This window comes from Triticum aestivum, chromosome 6D (genome assembly GCF_018294505.1).
Source record: "Triticum aestivum cultivar Chinese Spring chromosome 6D, IWGSC CS RefSeq v2.1, whole genome shotgun sequence".
Lineage (NCBI taxonomy): Eukaryota > Viridiplantae > Streptophyta > Magnoliopsida > Poales > Poaceae > Triticum > Triticum aestivum.
Window position 1 is genome coordinate 331,325,191 of NC_057811.1, and position 26,202 is coordinate 331,351,392.

Here is a 26,202-nt window from a genome sequence, read left to right on the forward strand (position 1 = left end):
CCCGACACTGCTCCAGCTCTTGGGCTAGCAGGCCATTCTTCTCTGCAAGGACCTGGTTGTACAACAATCCTTAAATCAGTTGTGCCAACTGCTTTCGGTCTTGGGGGCTACAGGCATATGGTTATCCTTTTTTGGACAAAGAAAGCTTACCTGCACATCTGTCAGATATTGCCTCGTGGCTTTTCTAAGCCCGTCTCGAGCAGCCCGGATGTATGCGTCGCCCGAGCTAAAGGCATTGAATGCCTCGTCCGAGAACTTGGGGTCTCGTAAAACAGCCCTACAACGCCGATGATTCATGGCGCTCTCTACCTCCGAGTTGGTGACGAACATATTGTCCGAACCCTCGGCCGAAGGGCAGTCCGGCGTTGTTCCTACATCGGCCCCCGTCTCCCCGACTGGATCTAAATCCTGGTTGTGGGGAGCGTGGCCGGCCGGGCCCCCGGATATAGTTTGACGAACCTTTTTCGTGTAACCAAACAAACGCACAAGTCACAGTCGGGTGCGGCCGCTGAAAAACATATTTTTCCGTACCTCCTCAATGAAGGCTCGACTGCGTTTTCACGGGCCTTCCTCTTCGAAGGTTCGCCCGGTGCGGGAACCGATCTCTTCGGAATCGCCGAACGCCTCCCCTGTGGAGCACGATACAGTGCGGCGGGTGAGGCGGAATAAAAGCCCCGTTTTAGAGAAGGTGTTTCTGGATCACTTACATGTGAAGCGGGAAGAAGGCCAGGGTAGTCGGCGGTGATGGCCACTTCTGTGCCGTCATAGCTCGCCTGGTAAAATACCCCCTCTGCGAGTATCATGAATATGTCCGGATCCTCTTCAAACCTGGGGTCAAGCTCCCGGTTGTGGTTCTCCGGCTGTGGGGCGGGACTATAAAGTCCTTCGGTGACCTTCCGCCAGTGCTGTCATAATAGACGGATTTGAAATTTATCAAAAATGATCCGGAAGTGAAATGAGTGAAACATAGGGGTTGATGCTTACCCAACTGGGAGGATTATACATAGAATACCCATCTCTGCGCTTAATGCGAAGAAATTCCTCTTCTTCTCCTTTAAACAGCTCGGCCAATATCTTGGCCAGAGCGGCGGAGGTGTCCGGGCCTTTTCGGCCACAGCGGGAGGCGTCATCCTCTCCGTTATAGTGCCACATTGGCAGCCCTCTCTATTGAAGCGGCTGAACCCCTCGCACTATGGAAATCTCCATAACTTCGACTATTGTAAGTCCGGACTGAGCGAGCGTCTTTATCTTGCTCTGGAGCTGACGAACTTCCGCACTGTCATCCTCTTCAAGACTCCGGGGACGCCAACTGTGGCGTTTCTTCAGCGGAACGCTCGCGAATTCAGGAAGACCCTTTTGAACCGAGACAGGAAGTGCGACGTCCTCAATATAGAACCATTCGGAAGGCCACTCTTCAGATGCCTTCCTTGGTGTGCTGGACAGATATCCGGTATCGGCGATACGCCACACTTCGGCTCCGCCCACTTCAAATATTGACCCCTCATGATTGCGTGGGACAAGACATAACAATTTCCTCCACAGCTCAAAATGGGCTTCAATACCCAGGAACAATTCGCATAAAGCGACATAACCCGCAATGTGCAGAATGGAGGCAGGGGTGAAGTTGTGCAGCTGGAGGCCATAGTATTCTAGAAGCCCTCGGAGGAACGGATGGATGGGAAATCTAACACCTCTTAGCAGGTAGGGGATGAAACATACCGCTCTCCCCCGGATGGATTGGGAAAGTCCTCTGCCTGAGTCTCACCGTTGAAGAAGTCTAGCCCCGCTCGAACAGGGACTAGATCTGCAGGAGGAAGAAATTCCTGCATTTGCAACTTCGTCAATTGGCTGTGGGACACTGAACACCTCTCCCACTCGCCTTTCTCTGGGCCGGAACGGGTGGACGAGCTGGGGACGCTAGCCATCTGGAATGGTTTCTCTTAAACAATCTCCGGGGATTTTCTCTGCGTGGTGCCCAATGGATCTAGGATCCAATCTCTTTAATAGGCGCTCTTCCTTGCATGGACGAGGTGTTATCTGCAAAAATACCCTGACCTTCCACCTTCGTTCGTCACGTGGAAGACGAAGTTATTTAACGCGCAGAAGCCAAAGGGAGCGGCATTGGAGCAATGTCCGAATACATTACTTGGAGATCATTAAAGGAGGAACCCGCCTTGCAATGCTGAAGACAATTTGTGTGCCGAACACCTCGCTATTAAAGACTGGTTCGGGGGCTACTGAGGGAGTCCTGTGCTAAGGGGTCCTCGGGAGTCTGGCCTGTTATCCATGGGCCAGACTGATGGGCTGTGAAGACATGAAGACCGAAGACTGTACCCGTGTCCGGATTGGACTCTACTTGGCGCAGAAGGCAAGCTTGGCAACCGACTATGTAGATTCCTTCTTATGTAACCGACTCCATGTAAACCTTAGGTCCCCCCGGTGTCTATATAAACCGGAGGGGTTAGTCCGGAAAGGAGAGACACATTACCATAGTCATATAGGCTAGACTTCCAGGGTTTAGCCATTACGATCTCGTGGTAGATCAACTCTTGTAATACTCATGTTCATCAAGATCAATCAAGAAGTAGGGTATTACCTCCACAAAGAGGGCCCGAACCTGGGTAAACATGGTGTCCCCCGTCTCCTGTTACCATCGATCCTAGACGCAAGTTCGGCACCCCCTACCCGAGATCCGCCGGTTTTGACATCGACATCTATGGCTAGGAAACTTAACCATCTTTGATTAACGAGCTAGTCAAAGTAGAGGCATACTAGTGACACTCTGTTTGTCTATGTATTCACACATGTACTAAGTTTTCGGTTAATACAATTCTAGCATGAATAATAAACATTTATCGTGATATAAGGAAATAAAATAATAACTTTATTATTGCCTCTAGGGCATATTTCCTTCACTCCTCCCCTCCTTTATATACAGGGGCGGGGGGCACCCCAAAGGCACATCAATTGTTCTCTTAGCCGTGTGCGGTGCCCCCCTCCGCAGTTTACTCCTCCGGTCATAGCGTTGTAGTGCTTAGGCGAAGCCCTGCGCGGATCACATCACCATCACCGTCACCACACCGTCGTGCTAACGGAACTCTCCCTCGACCCTCTATTGGATCAAGAGTTCGAGGGACGTCATCAAGCTGAACGTGTGCAAAACACGGAGGTGCCGTACGTTCGGTACTTGGATCGGTTGGATCGTGAAGACGTTCGATTACATCAACCGCGTTAATCTAACCCTTCCACTTTCGGTCTACGAGGGTACGTGGACACACTCTCCCCGTCTCGTTGCTATGCATCTCCTAGATAGATCTTGCGTGATCGTAGGATTTTTTTTTGAAATTGCATGTTACGTGCCCCAACAAAAACAAGCGTAACTTCAAAAAAAAATAACGCATAGAGAGGAAACTTTATATTATTGAGATACCTACAAGCATATGTTCCTCCCTCATAACAATGTTCAGTAGCATCATAAAAAAACTCAATAATATGAATATCACATAAAGCATTCTTTCCATGATCCGTAAGCATAGGATTTTTATTACTCTCCACATAAGCAAAGTTATTCTCATCAATAGTAGTGGGAGCAAATTCAGTGAAATAACTATCATATGATACTTGATTAAAATCACGTTGACACATTTCATGGTTATTATTAATCTTAATAGCATACATGTTATCACAATAATCATCATAGATAGCAACTTTGTTATCATAATCGATTGAAACCTCTTCCGAAATAGTGGAATCATCACTAAATATAGTCACGACATCTCCAAATCCACTTCCATAATTATTACAATAAGATTCAACACCCTCCAAAATAGTGCGATCATTATTGCATAAAGTTGATACTCTTTCAAACCCACTTTCATCATTGTAATCATCATAAATAGGAAGCATGCAATCATCATAACAAATTTGCTCATCAAAAGTAGGGGCACTAAAAAGATCATGTTCATCAAACATAGCATCCCCAAGATTATGGCTTTGCATATCATTAGCATCATAGATATCCAAAGAACCCAACTAATATCATTGCAATCATGCTTATCATTCAAAGATTTTTATACCATACATTTTATCGAATTCTTCTTCTAACACTTTGGCACAATTTTCTGATCCATCATTTTCAAGAAAGACTTTATAAAGATAAGCAATTTGGAACAACTTCACTTCCATTTTTTTGTAATCTTCTTTTGTAAAACCAAACTAGTAAAAACAAGAAATGAAAAAGATTCAATTGCAAGATCTAAAAATATAACTTCAAGCACTCAGCTCCCCGGCAACGGGCCAGAAATAGCTTGATGTCTACTATGCAACTTTATTCTTGTAGACTCTGCTGGACCTCCAAGCGCAGAGTTTTGTAGGACACCAGCAAATTTTCTCAAGTGGATGACCTGAGATTTATCAATCCGTGGGAGGTGTAGGATGAAGTTGGTCTCTCTCAAACAACCCTACAATCATATGCAAGCAATCTCTTGTCCCCAACATGCCCAATATAGTTGTCAATTGTATAGGTGCACTAGTTCGGCGAAGAGATGGTGATACAAGTGTAATATGGACGGTAGAAATAGGTGTTTGTAATTTGAACAATTAAAATATTAAGGTAACAAGTAGTAAAAGTGAATAAAAATGGTGTCTCAATACTTAGAAACAAGGCCTAGGGTTCATACTTTCACTAGTGCAATCTATCAACAGTGCTAAGATAATTGAATCATATAACAATCCCTCAACGTGTGACAAAGAATCACTCCAAAGTTCTATCGGAGAAAGTAGGTCGAGAACGCGTATCAACCTCTATGCCTAGATTACCCCAATGTTACCACGGGAATCCGCAAGTTGGTTAACAAAACGTATATCAAGTGACTCAACAAAATACCCCATTGTCACCACGGGTGTCCACATGTAGGGCATACATCAAGTTATCTCAAATCCATTATTCAATCCAACATAACGAAACCTCAAAGAGCAAGACTCAATTCATCACAACAAACATAGAGAGGGAAGAACACCATATGATCCAAATATATTAAAAAAGCTAATGATACATCAAGATCGTGCCATATCAAGAACACGAGAGAGAGAGAGAGAGAGAGAGAGAGAAAAAGAGAGAGAGAGAGAGATCGACCACATAGCTACTAGTACATACCCTCAGCCTCGAGGATGAACTACTCAGACATCACCATGAGAACGGAGTAGAAGTTGGTGGTGATGGTGATAGAGGAGATGTGCCCGGTGGCGTCCCGGCGCCACCGAAGGAGAGGGGGAAGGGGCCCCATCCTACTTCTTCCTTGGCCCTTCGAGGAGCGAGGGAGCTCTCCCCTAGATTGGATCTCCCTGTTGTCTTACTATTTTTTGGAGCCCTTCACCGTTTCTTATATTCCTGTAGATTCGTAACTTCGATTGGGCTGAAATTTTGAGTTGATTTTTATCTGGAAATTATCTTTCTTGCGACGAAAGAAGGGCATCAACCGACCTACGAGGTGACCACAAGACATCAGGACACACCCAGGGGGTAGGGTGCGCCCTGTTTCCTTGTGGGGCCCTTAGGCACCATCTTGCGTTGATTCTTTCTCCCAAAAATCACATATATGCCATAAAAACTCCATAAATATTTATCGCGTTTGGACTTCCTTTGGTATGGTTTTTCTGCGAAGCAAAAAACTTGCAAAAAACAGGAATACAAGATTGATATGAATATAACATGAATATAAAAGTACACGAAAACAATACAAGATTGATATAAATATATCATGAATACTTCATAAATTATAGATATGTTGGAGACGTATCAGTATCCCTTGGAGGAACTGTGGTCACCACGAGCTGCAACATTAACTCAAGACTTGAAGGTGTGAGAAGATTGGAAAAGCTCAACACATTGATCAAAGTTTGACATCAACACATAGAGGTGGTCAAGGGAGAGCGGCTCGGTGTAGACGTCGAGGGCGGAGATGAGTGGTTGGTAGTCGAGATCAACGTTGGAGAGGATGTGGGAGATTATCTCTTCATCACTGAGAGGATTCCCAACGCGTGCAAGTTCATCCGCAAGGGACCTCATGCGCGCGAAGTAGGTGGCTGCGGTCTGAGTCCCCTTCTAGGTCGGTGTTGGTGATGGCGATGCGAAGGTTGTTGATCTTTGATCTGGAGGTGGAAGAGAACATGGTTGCAAGATATTTCCATAGAGAAGCAGGAGTGGGAATTGATACTACCTAGATCAGGACCTCGAGGGTAACCGAGCACGTGTTGGTCTTGCCTGACCTAGATCGCACTCTCGGGGTTGGTGATGGTGCTGTCCTTCCCCTCCCTTTCCTTCATGACGACTTGCTTGGCTGGCTCTGGATCAGACCCATCGAGAAGGCCATAGAATCTAGCGCTACAAACTTGGGAAAGATTATGGGCGCGCCAAAGAATGTAAGGCAGGCGGGTGAGCTTTCTAGTGACATGGGTGGTCAGGGTTGCAGCGCAGGTTGAAGAAGATGCCATGAGTTTATGTGCTTGGGGATGGGTTTCTGATCTGGTGTTCTGGCTATGTGTTTTTCAATCCAGCGAGGAGTTCCTGGTTTTGGGTTTTGGCGATGGAGTTGTCAATCTAGAGAGGGGTTTCTGGTTCTGGGTTTTGTCGATGGGGTTCTTCGATCTGGTCGATTTGGAGAGGGGTTTCTGGTTCTCGGTTCTAGCAATGGGGTTCTTCGATCTGGTGTATAGCGAGGGGATTCTGGTTAGCTGAATTCATGTTTCAACTATTTTATTTCAATACTTAGCTAGATTGTAATATTTACTCCCCTCGTGTGATGTCTACTACACAACCTTCTTCTTGTAGACGTTGTTGGGCCTCCAAGTGCAGATGTTTGTAGGACAGTAGCAAATTTCCCTCAAGTGGATGACCTAAGTTTTATCAATCCGTGGGAGGCGTAGGATGAAGATGGTCTCTCTCAAACAACCCTGCAACCAAATAACAAAGAGTCTCTTGTGTCCCAAACACGCCCAAAACAATGGTAAATTGTATAGGTGCACTCGTTCGGCGAAGAGATGGTGATACAAGTGCAATATGGATGGTAGATATAGGTTTTTGTAATCTGAAAATATAAAAACAGCAAGGTAACAAGTGGTAAAACTGAGCGTAAACGGTATTGCAATGCTTTGAAACAAGGCCTAGGGCTCATACTTTCACTAGTGCAAGTTCTCTCAACAATAATAACATAACTGGATCATATAACTATCCCACAACATGCAACAAAGAGTCACTCCAAAGTCACTAATAGAGGAGAACAAACGAAGAGATTATTGTAGGGTACGAAACCACCTCAAAGTTATCCTTTCTGATCGATCTATTCAAGAGTCCGTAGTAAAATAACACGAAGCTATTCTTTCCGTTCAATATATCCTAGAGTTTTTACTAGAATAACACCTTAAGACACATATCAACCAAAACCCTAATGTCACCTAAATACTCCAATGTCACCTCAAGTATCTATGGGTATGATTATACGATATGCATCACACAATCTCAAATTCATCTATTCAACCAACACAAAGAACTTCAAAGAGTGCCCCTAAGTTTCTACCGGAGAGTCAAGACGAAAACGTGTGCCAACCCCTATGCATAAGTTCACAAGGTCACTGAACCCGCAAGTTGATTTTCAAAACATACATGAAGTAGATCACGTGAATATCCCAATGTCACCACAGATAAGCACATGCAAGACATACATCAAGTGTTCTCAAATCCTTAAAGACTCAATCCAATAAGAAAACATCAAAGGGAAAACTCAATCCATTACTAGAGAGTAGAGGGGGAGAAACATCATAAGATCCAACTATAATAGCAAAGCTCGCGGTACATCAAGATCGTGCCACATCAATTGATGTCAATGTGAGGAGTAGGGATCGCCATGCAACGGATGCACTAGAGCTATAAATGTATGAAAGCTCAACAAAAGAAACTAAGTGGGAGTGCATCCAACTTGCTTGCTCACGAAGACCTAGGGCATTTGAGGAAGCCCATCGTTGGAATATACAAGCCAAGTTCTGTAATGAAAAATTCCCACTAGTATATGAAAGTGACAAAATAAGAGACTCTCTATCATGAAGATCATGGTGCTACTTTGAATCACAAGTGTGGAAAAAGGATAGTAACATTGCCCCTTCTCTCTTTTTCTCTCATTTTTTTGGGCCTTCTCTTTTTTTGGCCTTTTGGGGGGGGGGGCTTATCTTTTTTTATTTGGCCTTCCTCTTTTTTTCCTCACACGGGACAATGCTCTAATAATGATGATCATCGCACTTCTATTTATTTACAACTCAAGGATTACAACTCGATACTAGAACAAAATATGACTCTATATGAGTGCCTCCGGCGGTGTACCAGGATGTGCAATGAATCAAGAGTGACATGTATGAAAAATTATGCATGGTGTCCTTGCCACAAATACGATGTCAACTACATGACCATGCAAGGCAATATGACAATGATGAAGCGTGTCATAATAAACGGAATGGCGGAAAGTTGCATGGCAATATATCTCGGAATGGCTATGGAAATGCCATAATAGGTAGGTATGGTGGCTGTTTTGAGGAAGATATAAGGAGGCTTATGTGTGATAGAGCGTATCATATCACGGGGTTTGGATGCACCGGGGAAGTTTGCACCAACTCTCGAGGTGAGAAAGGGCAATGCGCGGTACCGAAGAGGCTAGCAATGATGGAAGGGTGAGAGTGCGTATAATCCATGGACTCAACTTTAGTCATAAAGAACTCACATACTTATTGCAAAAATCTACAAGTCATCAAAACCAAGCACTACGCGCATGCTCCTAGGGGGATAGATTGGTAGGAAAAGACCATCGCTCGTCCCCGACCGCCACTCATAAGGAAAGCAATCAAAGAACACCTCATGCTTCAAATTTGTCACACAATGGTTACCATACGTGCATGCTACGGGACTTGCAAACCTCAACACAAGTATTTCTCAATTTCACAATTACTCAACTAGCACGACTCTAATATCACCACCTTCATATCTCAAAAACAATCATCAAGTATCAAACTTCTCATAGTATTCAATGCACTCTATATGGAAGTTTTTATTATACCCATCTTGAATGTCCATCATATTAGGACTAATTTCATAACCAAAGCAAATTACCATGCTGTTCTAAAAGACTCTCAAAATAATATAAGTGAAGCATGAGAGTTCATCTATTTCTTCAAAATAAAACCACCGCCGTGCTCTAAAAAGATATAAGTGAAGCACTAGAGCAAATGACAAACTACTCCGAAAGATATAAGTGAAGATCAATGAGTAGTCGAATAATTATGCAACTATGTGAAGACTTTCTAACATGTAAGAATTTCAGATCTTGGGATATTATTCAAACAGCAAGCAAAACAAAATAAAACAAAATGACACTCCAAGACAAACACATATCATGTGGTGAATAAAAATATAGCTCCAAGTAAAGTTACCGATGAACGAAGACGAAAGAGGGAATGCCATCCGGGGCATCCCCAAGCTTAGGCTCTTGGTTGTCCTTGAATATTACCTTGGGGTGCCTTGGGCATCCCCAAGCTTAGGCTCTTGCCACTCCTTATTCCATAGTCCATCGAATCTTTACCCAAAACTTGAAAACTTCACAACACAAAACTCAATAGAAAACTCGTAAGCTCCGTTAGTATAAGAAAATAAATCACCACTTAGGTACTGTTGTGAACTCATTCTAAATTCATATTGGTGTAATATCTACTGTATTCCAACTTCTCTATGGTTCATACCGTCCGATACTACTCATAGATTCATCAAAATAAGCAAACAACACAATGAAAATAGAATCTGTCAAAAACAGAACAGTCTGTAGCAATCTGATTTGTTCGAATACTTCCGGAACTCCAACAATCCTACCAAATTAGGAAAGCCTGAGAAATTTGTGTAACAATCTAGAGCAAAAAGAATCAGATCAAAAGCACGTTTCTGTGAATTATCAAAACTAATTTACTGGGCGCAAAAGTTTTTGATTTTCAGCAGGATCAACACAACTATCACCGTAAGCTATCCTAAAGGTCTTACTTGGCACTTTATTGAAACAAAAGCTATAAAACATGATTACTACAGTAGCATAATCATGTGAACACACAAAAACAGTATAGGTAAATATTGGGTTGTCTCCCAACAAGCGCTTTTCTTTAATGCCTTTTAGCTAGGCATGATGATTTTTTTTGACTGGGAACTGTAGGGGAAACCCCCACAGCATATCAAAAATTTATTGAGAAAAAGAGATACAGTACAAGTACAAGAGGGGGATTACAAGAGGTAATCAAAGTATGTAGGGTAATCAAAGTATGTAGGCATGATGATTTCAATGATGCTCGCATAAAAGATAAGAATTGAAACATAAAGAGAGCATCATGAAGCATATTACTAACACATTTAAGTCTAACCCACTTCCTATGCATAGGGATTTTGTGAGCAAACAACTTATGGGAGCAATAATCAACTAGCATAGGAAGGCAAAACAAGCATAACTTTAAAACTTCAAGCACATAGAGAGGAAACTTGATATTATTGCAATTCCTACAAGCATATATTCCTCCCTCATAATAATTTTCAGTAGCATCATGAATGAATTAAACAATATAACCATCACATAAAGCATTGCTTTCATGATCTACAAGCATAGAAATTTTATTACTCTCCACATAAGCAAAATTCTTCTCATTCGGAATAGTAGTGGGAGCAAACTCAACAAAATAACTATCATGTGAGGCATAGTCCAATTGAAAATTAAAATCATGATGACAAGTTTCATGGTTATCTTTATTCTTTATAGCATACGTGTAATCACAATAATCATCATAAATAGGAGGCATGCTTTCATCATAATAAATTTGCTCATCAAAACTTGGGGGACTAAACATATCATCTTCATCAAACATAGCATCCCCAAGCTTGTGGCTTTGCATATCATTAGCATCATGGGTATTCAAAGAATTCATACTAACAACATTGCAATCATGCTCATCATTCACATATTTTATGCCAAGCATTCTATGTAATTCTTCTTCTAGTACTTGAGCAAAATTTTCCTTCCCATCATTTTCACGAAAGACATTAAAAAGATGAAGCATATGAGGCACCCTCAATTCCATTTTTTTGTAGTTTTCTTTTATAGACTAAACTAGTGATAAAAAAAGAAACTAAAAGACTCGATTGCAAGATCTAAAGATATACCTTCAAGCACTCACCTCCCCAGCAACGGCGCCAGAAATTGCTTGATGTCTACTACACAACCTTCTTCTTGTAGACGTTGTTGGCCCTCCAAGTGCAGAGGTTTGTAGGACAGTAGCAAATTTCCCTCAAGTGGATGACCTAAGATTTATCAATCCGTGGGAGGCGTAGGATGAAGATGGTCTCTCTCAAACAACCCTGCAACCAAATAACAAAGAGTCTCTTGTGTCCCCAACACACCCAATACAATGGTAAATTGTATAGGTGCACTAGTTCGGCGAAGAGATGGTGATACAAGTGCAATATGGATGGTAGATATAGGTTTTTGTAATCTAAAAATATAAAAACAGCAAGGTAGCAAGTGGTAAAAGTGAGCGTAAAGGGTATTGCAATGCTTCGAAACAAGGCCTAGGGTTCATACTTTCACTAGTGCAAGTTCTCTCAACAATAATAACATAACTGGATCATATAACTATCCCTCAACATGCAACAAAGAGTCACTCCAAAGTCACTAATAGCGGAGAACAAATGAAGAGATTATTGTAGGGTACGAAACCACCTCAAAGTTATCCTTTTTGATCGATCTATTCAAGAGTCCATATTAAAGTAACACGAAGCTATTCTTTCCGTTCGATCTATCCTAGAGTTCGTACAAGAATAACACCTTAAGACACATATCAACCAAAACCCTAATGTCACTTAGATACTCCAATGTCACCTCAAGTATCCGTGGGTATGATTATACGATATGCATCACACAATCTCAAATTCATCTATTCAACCAACACAAAGAACTTCAAAGAGTGCCCCAAAGTTTCTACCGGAGAGTCAAGACGAAAACGTGTGCCAACCCCTATCCATAAGTTCACACGGTCACTAAACCCGCAAGGTGATCACCAAAACATACATCAAGTAGATCATGTGAATATCCCAATGTCACCACAGATAAGCACATGCAAGACATACATCAAGTGTTCTCAAATCCTTAAAGACTCAATCCAATAAGATAACTTCAAAGGGAAAACTCAATCCATTACAAGAGAGTAGAGGGGGAGAAACATCATAAGATCCAACTATAATAGAAAAGCTCGCGATACATCAAGATCGTGCCAAATCAAGAACACGAGAGAGAGAGAGAGAGAGAGAGAGAGAGAGAGAGAGAGATCAAAAGCTACTGGTACATACCCTCAGCCCCGAGGGTGAACTACTCCCTCCTCGTCATGGAGAGTGCCGGGATGATGAAGATGGCCACCGGTGAGGGATTCCCTCTCCGGCAGGGCGCCAGAACAGGGTCCCGATTGTTTTTTTGTGGCTACAGAGGCTTGCGGCGGCGGAACTCTCGATCTAGGTTATTTTCTGGAGGTTTCTGTATGTATAGGAATTTTTGGCGTAGGTCTCACGTCAGGGGGGTCTCCGAGTCGTTCACGAGATAGGGGGACGCGCCCAGGGGGGTAGGGCGCGCCCCCACCCTCGTGGACGGCCTGGGACTCTTCTGGCCCAACTCCTTTACTCCAGGGGCTTCTTTTGGTCCATAAAAAATCATCAAAAATTGGCACGTCAATTGGACTCCGTTTGGTATTCCTTTTCTGCGATACTCAAAAACAAGGAAAAAACAGAAACTGGCACTGGGCTCTAGGTTAATAGGTTAGTCCCCAAAATCATAAAATAGCATATAAATGCATATAAAACATCCTAGATGGATAATATAATAGCATGGAACAATCAAAATTATAGATACGTTGGAGACGTATCATCGAGCCAAATTACTTGTTGCAAAAATGGATAGAAATGGATGTATCTAGAACTAAAAATATATTCCATTTCTGCGACAAGTAATTTAGGATGGAGGAGTACATTTGAACTACTGTAGCATTTGACTATTTTCACTCATCAAATATTTGATATGTTATTATTTCGAGTGTTGCGGGCTTTAAGAAAACATAATGAGGCGTTTAGGGGACGGAGTTGGATAGCTAGCCTCACCTCTGTGTCCATGGAATAGCGTGTCAAGTTTAGGAGCGGAGATGTCTTTATTTTTTTCCTTTTTTTACGGGCAGGAGATGCCCTTACCCACCCAAGCAATGGCACATCATTTTGGACATGTTTGGTTTCTCCCCTCAATTTGCCAGCATCGCATGTGTTGCTCACTCGGGCCTGGTTGAGGAATCACGGGGAAAAACCAACATCTGCACCTCCCTTTGTTGCCCGCGTCGAGGCTGCCTGCACTAGGGGATTGATTTTGCAATGGTGATTGGTGTCCTACATTGGCCGGGCAGATGCAAATACACGGTGTTTGGTTGCACACAGGCAACAAGGTGTGGTAACCTTGTACCCTACATGATGAGCTTACCCGCTACACCTTACACACGATCACACCAACATAACAATACTGCAATCACCACGAACTGGACGATGATGATGAAGTTCTTCAGCCTGGTTTGTCGATCCACCTTGCCAACTTTAACACTGTTGCATGCTTGCTTGAGCACGGCCTTGGAGTAACTATTCTCTACCGCTTGCCTACTCTTAAACCTTTTATGACAGCTGTCCTTGTAACCTGACACTTGTTCATTGCATGCTTCCCATGAATTGTAAACCCCTGGAACCCTTCCTTGGAACACCAAATACCACTTGTCCTAGCATTGCAGAAGAGCAACAATTCAAGCAACAAGCAATGGAGCACACTAGACATGAAACATAACAAAGCATGCATGATCATACAACATAGCAAGTTCATCCTACCACTACTATGGTGCCATCCTACCACCACATCCAAAAGAGGGTGTATTCCTACCACCACAAGTTCGTCATTATCGTGAGGGGTTAGTGTATACCACCTCACCGAAATATATAGACCATCAATAGTTTTCAAGCCCTAGCTACACAAAATATATGTCGTCATCGTCGTCGGCATCGCCATCATCATCGCCATCGCCATCGAGGATTATGCACGCGGTCACGACTACCAGAGATAGCACTAGTAGTAGTATTTGCCCAGCCAGCTCCTGAGCCAGAGCACCCTGTGAGCGCTTGCCATGGCAACAAACCCAACACCCTAGGCCTTGTTGTCGAGCATGTGGCTCAGAGCAGCCATCAGAGCCTCTTAGTTAAAGACACCTTGGTCCATGACGGCGGTGTAGAGGTCAGGGTGGACGTTGATCGACTTGCTCTCCCTTAGGGCGGTTGCCACTTCCTTGATGACCTCAGTCATGTTGGTGAAGACACTGATCTCGTCCTCCATCAAGCCGCCTCTCTTACTCTTCCTATCAAGCATAGAGACGTGCTCAAAGCACTTGTCTGGACCATCAAGGACGATGGTCTTTGACTCCTGGGTGTCTGGGAACCCAGGCATGGGCGAACCGAGCGGCTCACCGGAGCCCATGGCATGCTTGCCACTTGCCAGCCCAAAGAAGAAGATGTGCCGCATCTGGTTGTAGTTCTAGATGGGTGTGTTGAGGAACTTCACATCTTTGGGGTGATCCTAGGAAAGAAACACATCGTTGTTAGTTGCAAGAAGACAATTGTTAACATGCTTAAACAAGGAGGACGTGAGCTAACCGAGGTGCGGCCTTGGTAGTGCTCTGCCTCCAAAATGATCGAGCAAGTGGTCTGACTCCATGAGGCACTGCTAAGGTCTCTAAGATTGGACACTTGGATCCATCTAGGTCTCCACTTCTTGAAGTGGTTGTAGACCTGAGTGGAGATCACCTCCTAGCCACAGAACTCGAAACACTACGTCGCAACGGTGTTCAAGTGCACCTCCTTGAAGCCCTTGTCAGTCCTAACCCCATTAGATATGAGCTCACACATCTTGTGAAGCACGAACGTGGATAGGAATGACTGTCACTTCATGTTGTTCCCCTACCATCCTTTTTTGCCTTTGCGGCTGCCGGTTGTGCAGCGGCAATAGCAACAACATTTGGCACAATGAGCACAACTGTTGTAGGCACAAAAGGAGGATCCATGCCTTCACCCAGGAACACATCTGAATCAGGGGGCATCTAATCCTCGATGGGAGGCTGGGAGTCCTCGATATAGGACGACGGGAACTAGCCCTCGGATAGGACAATGGCCCGACTAACCTCTTGCATTTGCGTGGTCATGTCCTACAATCATATTACACACATGGATAGTAAGCATAGCACACACTACCAGACCATCAAACCCTACCATATGCTATCAGATCTAGCTAGAACGAGTACACAGAAGGGAGGTGATTGAACTTGCAGAGGCCATCGCTGCAGCTCGAGTGAGACACGAAACATGTCGAAGAAGAGGGGGACACAAGTCGCCGCCGCCGTAGACCGCCGGCCAGAGTAGAAGCACCGCTTATCTGCTCGTCGGTGTCGATTCACGTTGGAGGGAAAGCCCGAAGGGGGGGAGAATGATGGCGGGAGTTTTGGCGCTGAGGCGAAGGGTACTATATAGGGCGACCGAATCGCCGGGAGGTAACCTGAAATCCTCCTGCCGATGTTTCGGAGATGCGCGCGAGCTCGCGCTATCTCCGTGGTCGTATGAGCTCCGCGCCGTGTTACCCTCCCCTGCTTCGGCCGAGGCGGTTCCTAGCGGTCTGACTGTGAGATGCTTTAAATATCATGCGATGCATGTCAAATAGTGAATTCGGCAACCAAACAATCTAATTTTTTCCTTCGCGGATTTGGTTGCGATTCATGTGGACAACCAAACAGGTCCTTCGTGAGCTGAGCCCCGTAGGGAATGCATGCCACGACACGCAAACGATTGAACGGAGCTGGGCTGGATGTCACCCTGTCGCGCGCTGCGTGCCCCCGTTTCCTGGGCTTCCGTCGAGAGCGAGCAGAGACCCGTGGATGGTCTCCTTGTTGCGGCAGCGCAGGTGGAGATCTCCGGCATTAAAGTGCGCCCCCCGGGATCCTCCTCGGCCCCAAACAAAACCATCCTCGTCCCCCGCGCCCCCCCAAATCTTTCCCTTCCACTCCGGGATACCCCCTCTCGTTTCACATCGCATTCATCGCTCCGTCCGCTCTATCCCCCAGGCCTCGACAGCTACATCGGTCTAGCCTCGTGTGCGCGCTGGCGCCTCGATCCTCCAGCAACTACTAGTACCAGTTGAGTTTGTTTTCCTTGTAGTCCTCCTTCTGCTCAGGAACGCGAGGGAGATCATTACCCATGGGGAGGGCGCCGTGCTGCGACAGGAAGGGTCTCAAGAAGGGGCCGTGGACGCCGGAGGAGGACAAACAGCTCGTCGACTTCATCCAGGCCAACGGCCATGGCAGCTGGCGCCTGCTCCCCAAACTCGCAGGTCTGTCTTCTCCCTCAGATCCATCAGTCCAACCATGACTTTCTACTACTGCTCGTTAGCTCGGTGTTTCTTCTAAGTTCTACTCTTGTGCCAGTCATGGACCTAGCAATGGTGTATTTTGATTTTGGATTACAGGTTTGGCATGCACGGTTGTGCTGCCCTACAAATCGCTACTATTTGTTTTGTAAAAGAAGCGGACGAGTAGTAGTTTCTAGTTTGATTGAGCAAGCTTTCGTGGGGAACACAAAATTTTGCATTGTTTCCAATTCTCCATGAGAGATAGTTTTGATGTGTGAGCTGCACTGGGTCGCGTTGCCTACAGAGCTGAACCGGTGCGGCAAGAGCTGCCGGCTACGGTGGACGAACTACCTGCGGCCGGACATCAAGCGCGGGCCCTTCACCGCCGAGGAGCAGAAGTCCATCGTCCAGCTCCACGGCATCGTCGGGAACAAGTAAGAGCCCAAGCCTTAATTTACCTCTTGAGCTAAGCACATTTCGGCACTAATGCAACCAACCTACTGTAGCTCGCGCACTATCGCCATGAGCTCGGCCCAGCGTGCCACTGTGTTCTGTCTGTGCACACACACAGTGCTTGCATGGCCCCGTACGCGCGCTCAATGATGCGACCTGATGTAGCATTTCGGACGCATAACTCGTGTAGTCCTATTGGAATTTATTTACAACGAAGTACACATGTTAAGAGTCGTATATGCTCGTAGTATCATGGGTGATGGTGCGAGTGATGGAGTATCTTTCATGATTGCAAGTGACGGCGGGCCTGTCCTGCTGCTCTCTTTGTGCTGCGCAGGTGGTCCATGATCGCGGCGCAGCTGCCCGGCCGGACGGACAACGAGATCAAGAACTACTGGAACACGCACCTCAAGAAGCAGCTCCGCCGGATGGGCCTCGACGAGCCCCCGCCCGGCCCGACCGCCGGCTGCCCCGCCGCGCGCCACATGGCGCAGTGGGAGACCGCGCGCCTGGAGGCCGAGGCGCGCCTCTCGCTCCTCTCCTCCTCCGGCGCCGCGGCGACGGCCACCACCTCCGGCTCCGCGTCCTCTTCATCGACCGCGGCCGCCGGCGCCGCAGTGGCCGAACGCGCGAAGCCCGCCGACGTCTTCCTGCGCCTGTGGAACTCCGATATCGGGAGCTCTTTCCGCAAAGCGGCCGCGCCAGTGTCCGTCAAGGAGGAGGAGGCTGTGGTGCCGGGGGACGACTCCTCGGCGGCGTCCAACGAGATGGACGCGGCGGCGGCCGAGTACCAGATGTTCCTCGACTTCGCCGGCGAGGAGCTGGGTCTGTTCCACGGCCGGCACGGCGGCTTCTCGCTGTTCCCGCCGCTCGACGTGCTCGCCGAGGCGTCCCTGGACACGGCGTTCTAGCAAGACCGTTAGCGCGGGGATCGCGTACGTACATACGTAGTGGTATAAGTACCTCTAAACGTACGCCTGTGCGCATGTACGTATGTTGTATATATATGCTTGCCTTCTGTGGCGTCCGTGGGCGTATGCGCGCGCGTGGGGAAGGTAGTTTCTACGTGTGCCAAGCAAGATGCACGAGAGATTTTTGGTAGTAAGTTAGCTAGGGCTTCAGTTAGGACATCATGGTGTATTACGGCTTGTGATGGGATTCTCTCCGGAGACGCTCTAATACGTCGTATGATGTTCGATCCTAATGCACCTCGTCTTGGAGCTGTTCTAACTTGAGGCTTTCTAAAGGAAACATCCGATGTTTCTGCAGCCTATCTACCCTGGCCGTTTGTGGCTGGAACTGATTCATGAAAATTTGGGTTGATAACATGAGAACCAAAATTTGAAATACATATGACTATGCATAATTGTAACAGTATCTATTTATATTAAATAAAAGTAGAATAATTGAATGGAAAACATTTTTGTATTCATGGTTGAATGTTGTAGTGGATCTTTTCCATGTTGAGGTGAGTCTTATTTCGTTCATAGTTGTATGATGAGGTGCATGCTTGTATGGTGAGATAAGTTTGTGGGGATGACTCTCGTAGTGAACACGACACTGAAAAGGCCTAAAACATGAAGCGGTCCTTTGTCTTTCATAATTATTTGACTTTCACAAGAGTGAACTGTAAGTGCATCTAGTGCCCCTTAGTGATTTTGGTGTTTGAAGACTTATAGGTTAAGAGGCTAATGTGTTTATGAGTGTACACAGGTCTATAAGTCTATGAGGAGTTTGAGATTTACAGAGAAAGTCGACCCCTAAAAATGAAGTTCTTCGACTGAAGACTTCGGATTTCTGAAGACTTTCTGAAGACTTTGAAAGTGAAGAAATTGGTGTGACCTTGAAGACTTAGTATTCATTTGAGGAACATGAAGCGTGAAGACTTTTATTTTCGTCGTTTCATTTTCTCTTTCTTGAGTCATAGAAAACACCGTACTGTTAAAGGGGGTCGAGGAAATACTAAGGAAAAATTTCCATATGATGCTCAACTCAAAATCCTACACCTACCAATCCCTTCGAGTGAAGTCATTGAAAATCTCATACAGTTCAGTCATATTCTTCAGTGACAGAGACGAAGTTCTTCTGGTCTCTGAGAAATTTGTTCTGACTGAGGAGTTAGGAATTCGCCAGTGCGGATTGCCTACACAGTGAGGAACATGATAGCCCTGAGGAATTTGATACTCAAATATCCGACCGTTGCTGTGCTATGCGCCAGCTATCCCAAAATATCTACCCACCTAACGGTCATATCATTGAAGGGCATTTATGTCTTATCATGTCGGGCTGCTCCCTAGGCTATAAATAGCCGCCCCCTACAACCACTAGCTGGTTGGATGCTCCGAGAGAAACTGACACTTGTCATTTGAGAGCATCCCATCCTCCGAGGACTTTGAGCGAAAATCATCAAGTGAGGAAAACCCAAACCCAAACACCCACAAAACCAAAGTGATTGAGCATCACTGAAGAGATTGATCTTGTGTGGATCCGACGCTTGTTACCTTTGAAGACTGTGCTTCTTCCAGACGGTTAGGCGTCATGGTCTAGAGCATCCAAGAGGAAATTGTGGATCGCCGAGTGACCGAATCTGTGAAGGTTTGGAAGTCACCTGAAGACTTACCACGAGTGATTGGGCGAGGTCTGTGTGACCTTAGCTTAAGGAGAATACGGTGAGGACTGTGTGTCCGGGACTGCGTGTCCTCAGGTTTAAATACCTAGCCGCTCCAACCAGACGTACAACTGAGACAGCAGTTGGAACTGGTTTACCAAATCATTGTCTTCACCAAGCTTACTGGTTCTATTTCCTCAACTCTTTCATTTCCTCATAACTGTGTTATGCACTTGTTCATATCTGTGTTTGAAGACTTAGACTGAAGACTTTCTCAATTTTCTCAGTTCAATTTCTTCAGTCTGTTTGTCTTCATCCTGTGCTATCATGTGTTTACGCTTTCTGTACTCTGTGCTTGTCTTCATTTCATCATGATGACAATGCTTGTGTTCTGCTATGCATACTTTTGAGTACTTATTCCGCTGCAAGTAGTTCTTCGATAAGGAATTTCCTCACTGGCAAATTCCTCAGTGAAGAATTCATAAAAATCGCCTATTCACCCCCCCTCTAGTCGATATAACGCACTTTCATGAACTCTTATGTTTTGAAAAAGCATTGAAATAGGAGATCAATACAGACAACTTTTTAATTGTGAGTTTTTTATTTTTTGAAACATAGACGCTAGACGTCTCCGGCTTTAAATTAATAAAGCCACCAAGCAGCACCCAAACGGAGTTTAAGACATACATACCATAGATAAAACATCGGGCTACACAACCCGGCAAAATCTAGGCTAAATAAGAACAATTTTGAAGCCAAACATGCTCAAGGAGCATAACAAAAGTAGCAGCAAGATCATCGCAAAAGTCCCGCCGTCGCATGGTTTGTCGAGCCTTCACCATAGTTGCCTTGATCTGCTCCATGATCCCTTCCATGCGGTCCACGTCATGCGTCTTCCCCAACATCGCCCAGGTCTGTAGGAAAATGTGACATTTGAAGATGATATCAGCTGGGTGAGCAGGGAACTTTTGTTCAATCGTAATTTTGTTCCGGACCGTCCAAAGTGACCAAAGCAGCGCCCCTACGCATTTCCACACGATTCTAGCGTATGCGCCCTTTTGCGCCGTAAGTAAGTCAAGAAGATCGTCGCTAGAGAGCGGGTTCCAGTTTTGCTTGAAAGTATCCCTAACGGCACTCCAAGAAAATCTAGCTAGTGCACAACCAAAAAACACGTGGTTTGCGTTTTCTCCTGAACCGCACACTGCACACGAACCGTCTGTTGGCCGATTTCTCTTGGACACATTATCCGGGGTTGGCAGACGGTCGCAAAACATTTGCCACATAAAGATTTTAATCTTGAGCGGGAGGTCAGCCTTCCATAGCCCTCTAGCCATGTCAAGAGCCGTGCCCTCGGTCAGCTTGTTATATAAAGACTTGACCATAAACTTATGAGAAGAAGAAAGGCTCCATGATACCTCGTCAGCGCCCTGGCAGAGAGTCCGTCCTCTAAGGTCATGCACCAGCGCGGCCCAACTAGCCGCCTCTACAGGGTTAAGCGGTCGCATGAAGGAGATCGCTGGTGGGTGCACCCTCAGGACGTCACCCACAAAAATGTTGGTGTCTGTGGCGAGCTGATATAAGTCCGGGTGGGATTGCCATAACGGTGATTGTCCCCACCAGCGGTCGAGCCAGAACCTAGTAGCCATGCCATTGTTGATAGTGAAATGTGCCCCAACAGAGAAAGCTGGTCTCACCGCTTGGATCCCATTCCAAAACGGCGAGCCTTTGGTTTTATCCTTGAACAAGTTTCCATCCGGGAAATACTTAGCCCGAAGGATGTCAGCCCAGAGTCCCGACTCATTTTGGGCAAGGCGCCACCACCATTTGGTGAGGAGGGCAACATTCATGAGTTTGGAGTTAGTCACCCCAAGGCCTCCGAATATTTTTGGTCTACACACTGCAGCCCACTTCACCAAGTGATACTTGCGTTTGATACCGGTTCCCTCCCAAAAGAACCGAGAACGCAGGGTGTCGAGTTTCGCGTGTACTCCATCCACAAGGAGAAACATACCCATCGTGAAAAGGGGAAGCGAGGATAGGCTCGAGTTGGTGAGGATCAACCTAGCCGCCGAAGACATGAACCTACCTCTCCACGGACTCACTCGGTTGTCCACTTTGCCATAGAGCGGTTCCAATGCATTTTAATTGTGAGTTTGGCTAGTTTGTATTTTAATATCTTGGTATTCCAATGCATTTTCGTAAATTGCGTAAAAATGAGTGGAAATGTATTGAAGATCATTTTGAGAAGCACCTGGACTGTTGGATAGCCAAGCTTATGTCTTATGGGGCAGAGGCAACTCTAACAAATGTCGTTAATGTGTAGGCGTACGCAATGGCGGAGCTATCCAAAGAATGTTGGGCGGGCCGGATAGTGCAAGCCGTGCTAAAAAATTGCAAACCAATGCATTATCGTGGGATAAACTTCATGTGGAACTTGTTTTTTCTCCGTCCCAGGGCGGGCCATGGCCCTTTGAGCCTTGCTATAGCTCCGCTAGTGGGTGTGCGAGGAGGACGAGCCGCCACCGGCGATCACCACATCCGAGGTAGTGGAGGATGCGGTCCCACGTGTTCGCGATGGTGTTGTTTGGCGCCTTCTCCTCATGTTACTTCACCGGGCGCCACTGCTTCTCAAAGTAGCGATGGGGCGACGATGACGGCGCCACCTCCTTGCCGCACGGAAAACCGCACGACAGGGACGCCGGCTGAACCAACTGGCCGTGCGGTGGCGACTATGGCTCCTCCTTGACCCGCTTCTTCACATGACGTCCGAATTTGACATCGCGGTTGCACCGGGGGTGGAGGGTCCTGCTTGATGCAGGGATGAGGTGGTGAGGGCGGCGCCGGGCCACACTCACGGTGCGACTTCCCGATCGCAAGCTCCATCATGGCATGGAACTCCTCTCCGGTTTGCGCTTCCTCAACCAGAAGGGGTGGCGATATCTGCTGCTCGTCAAAGGAGGAGGATATCACAACCTCCTCCTTCACCGACAAAGTGATGGAGGACGACAACCCCGAAGATCGTGGGAAGTGGCGCCACGATCCGAGCTTCCTTCGGATCCGTCGGCCGGTGCCGAGAACCACCCACTGTCGTCGGACTTGCCCATCGCTTGGTTGAGGATAGGAGAGAAGAGAGTAGGCAATGGTGTGCGGGGAGGATAGGAGAGAGTCGGCGACGGGTTGGCTGACGCCGCCTGCTTGCTTAAATAGCCGGGGCAGGCAGATCGACACCGCTTCAATGAGAAGCAACGACCGAAGTAGACTTCTCAGTCACAACGTGAGCATTGAAGCAGCACCGCCCTCCCGTTTGGTCACGTCCGTCTGACTGGCATCATCCAATCGCGTTCGCTCAGGAGCCGCAACCAATATGAGTGTGTGGCAGTCGTTCGAGAGTGGGACGCGCGGCGATGACTTTTGGTAGGGCGGAGCGAGCACACATGTACATGGCACGAGTTCTGACGCCCGAAAACCTACCTAGTTTTGGTGCCGGTTTACGGAATTTTAGATGCCCGGATGTGTCCGTGGACGTCTGTGGCATGATGTTAGATAGGAAAAAAAATGTCAGAGACCGCGGTCCAAACATTTAGGGGCTGTTTGAATTGTGACTATGTTTGCCATATATTGCCATATTATTTTTTGCCACACTTGCCTAACTTGAGTTGCTCAAATTGTTAGCCACACTTTGGCTTGTTTAAGGTAATCTTGTCACATTTTTTGTGTCTATAACATGTGGGTTCACTTCTCATAAAAAATTTATTGCCTTAGGTGTGGTTAGAACCAAACACTCTTCTAACTTGGACAAACTTGACTAAAGTAAGGTGTGATAAAGTGTGGCAAGATGTGGTTAGAAATCAGGCTTAGTCACAGATATTGGCATAGCGTTGGAGCTGCGCTTACGTGCCATTGACAGGGCATGACATGCGAGGCGTGACGGGCTGATTGGACCATAATCAAATGATTCCGTTTGTTGGCAACCCCTTCCGTCACCAGTGTTGCACCTTATCGACATGTTCTTTTGGCATATCTGATCATTGCATCGGTCTAGCGTGCAATGTACATCGGTAGAATTAATACACTGCTCGACGAACAGTGTACGGTTGATGACGAGCGTGCTACATGCTCCCTCCGATACATTTATTAGGCTCCTCCCCAAAATTTGATAAATTTCAGTTTCTAAGACCGATGTTTTTTTAGGGGTTTGCCAAATCTTTATTGATCCACATAAATATTTAGAGGAGTACAAATAGGGTCATGAGGTGAAATAAGCCACAAATGGCGACCCGGATCAAGCGAGTGTGAAAAATTGACAAGGTTATGAGCTTCATGGTTTGATGCTTGACCTTCAAAGCCAAAGCTACAACTCTCAAAGTTGATTCTTCTTCGAGCAATCTCTCGAATAATAGTGATGTGAGCTCCTCTTATTCTTTCTTTGATATTATCAACTATGAGCTTGTAATCATATGCGGCAGCCAACTTCTGCAAGGATAGATCATCCACTAATGCCTGCGCTTCGCAACAAGCGATAGATTTCAGTGTAGCAGGGTCACTTACGCCCAAAAGTACTAAAGGTGGCGAGCCGAGGAGTTGCCAACATGATCCCTGCAAACCACTACAGCAACACCGGTTCCACTACCAGAGATGCCTCCATCTACATTGATTTTTGCATAGCCAAAGGGAGGTGTTCCTTTGTTGCGCATTGTTATTACACACTCTCGGCCTCCCTGGATCAAAGGTTGTGGCATATCCCTCCTATTTATCCCTTCCCTTCTCTCCTTTCTATCTCTTTTTGCGGCTTCCTTTCTATCTCTTCTCTTCCTATCTAAAAAGGGTAAGATTTTGTCGTCCACTCATTCTTCGTTCAACTTTTCTTTTTCTCCTTTTGATTATTTTCTATCACATTTGTTTTTTCTCACTGATTTTCTCTCAAAAGTACCTTAAATGCCCCATCTCTTAGGGCTTCTTTGATTCGCATGATTTCAAAAGTGTGGGAATAGAAAATCTGCGGGAATATGATAAGATTGCATGTGCAAAACAAAGCATTGTGAAAACATAGAAGTCTACAGAATGGGATGTTTGATTCCCACAAATTAATTAAGAAGAACACAAGAATTTGAAAATGCATACTCAGATTACGTTTAAACCATATGCAAAAAGATAAGATGAAGTTGATATTATGCTACTTATGGCCTTTGTCTCATTCTTTGTGCATAGGAATGTAAAAAAGAGGTTTGAGTGGAATGTAAAATTGCTTGTTCTTTCTTATGAAACTCAATACGAAGGTAAAATTCCTCCATTTTTCCTGTAGTCCATTCCTTTGAATCAAATGGATGAGTAGTTTTACCATACAAAAATTTCCTATTCCTAGTATTTTCCATTACTTTTCATGTAAAATTTTGTTTTCTTTGTTAAGCCAATAAACACTTATTAAATAATGGTTTTAAAAACAATGTTCTATTTACTATAAAATTTACCCCTTTACAACGCATGGGCAATTGTCTGGTCCATTTCAAAGTTACCAATAGCCTCGACACACTAAAATTAAGCATTTCCTTTTACCCTCTGTTTTTCAGTTGCATTAGTGTGAGATCCGGTGATGTTATTAAACAGTAATAGTAGGATATCCTGCGTAAAACCGTGTGGGCTTACTTGGAAACAAGGGTCCCAAATATGCAGTGGACGACTGTGTTTGACTTGTTTCTATTCAGTAAATGCACCGGAGAGCTAAGGGGCCAAGCCAGCAAAAAGTAATTTATTGCTAAGCTCAGACAAAAATCCAAAAGAGAGCAGTGAAAAGTTTCCCCAACATCAGCTGCCTGTGGCTTCATCGGCAGGCACGAACAGAAGAAGGCAGCTCCTCACCCGTATGCTACCGCTAACGATTCCCTTCTGGGAGATAATTAAATGTCATGTCAGCCGATATCGTGGTCCTCGCTTGATATGATTGCGATCTGAATAATCTTGTACACGTAGGAGTAGAAAATTTCTGAATCAAGTGACGGATTGTTTTTCTACCTGTACTTGTTGCTTTGTTTCAATGGATAATTAGCATTTCCCTTGGAAGAAGGATGGTTTTCGAGACAATCACGTACCGTCATGCAAGAACACGAGACCCATATGCATATTCTTGCACTTCAATCTTATCGATGTTATTTTTTACGAGTAAAGCACTTCCATTACTTAAACAGGTTCATTATAATCCTGCTGACGCGGCAGCTTAAGGTCATCATGGACGCATCTTAACCAAACAACAAAACGAGAATAGCCCATACGTCATGTATGACTCGCTTTATTCTACTCGCGACGAATGGCTATAAAACTCAGGCGATGGAGGGGTGATGACGGCGGCGCGCCTTCGGCTCGCTTCAGTGCTTGTAATCGTCGCTAGGTGGTCTACGGATCTGAATGTAATTTTTATTTCTGATGTTCGTTGTACTACCATAATTGAAGATGAATAGATTGGAAGTTTTTCGCCAAAAAAAAAACTCAGGCAGGGGCTCGGGTCTATGTCCAGCGAGTGTCCAAAGACAAAAAAGAAAAAAAGAAAACAGAGACAAACAAAAATCACGAGGTCAACGACGAGTTGCGTGTGTTTATATGATGAAGGTATGTGCGTTTCCA

General features: G+C 45.5%; 1 protein-coding gene and 1 pseudogene across 1 annotated transcript; one reads left to right on the forward strand and one right to left on the reverse strand.

The window, feature by feature from the left end:
* Window positions 1-5,889: 5,889 nt before the first annotated feature.
* On the reverse strand, window positions 5,890-6,028 carry LOC123146607 (uncharacterized; annotated as a pseudogene).
* A 10,015-nt stretch (window positions 6,029-16,043) lies between these two features.
* LOC123144935 (transcription factor MYB17) lies at window positions 16,044-18,209 on the forward strand. Its single transcript, XM_044564209.1, has 3 exons — window positions 16,044-16,508; window positions 16,831-16,960; window positions 17,317-18,209. Exons 1-3 carry the CDS (start codon window positions 16,376-16,378, stop codon window positions 17,888-17,890), a joined length of 837 nt encoding a protein of 278 aa, XP_044420144.1. The 5' UTR covers window positions 16,044-16,375; the 3' UTR covers window positions 17,891-18,209.
* The last annotated feature ends 7,993 nt before the right edge of the window (window positions 18,210-26,202 follow it).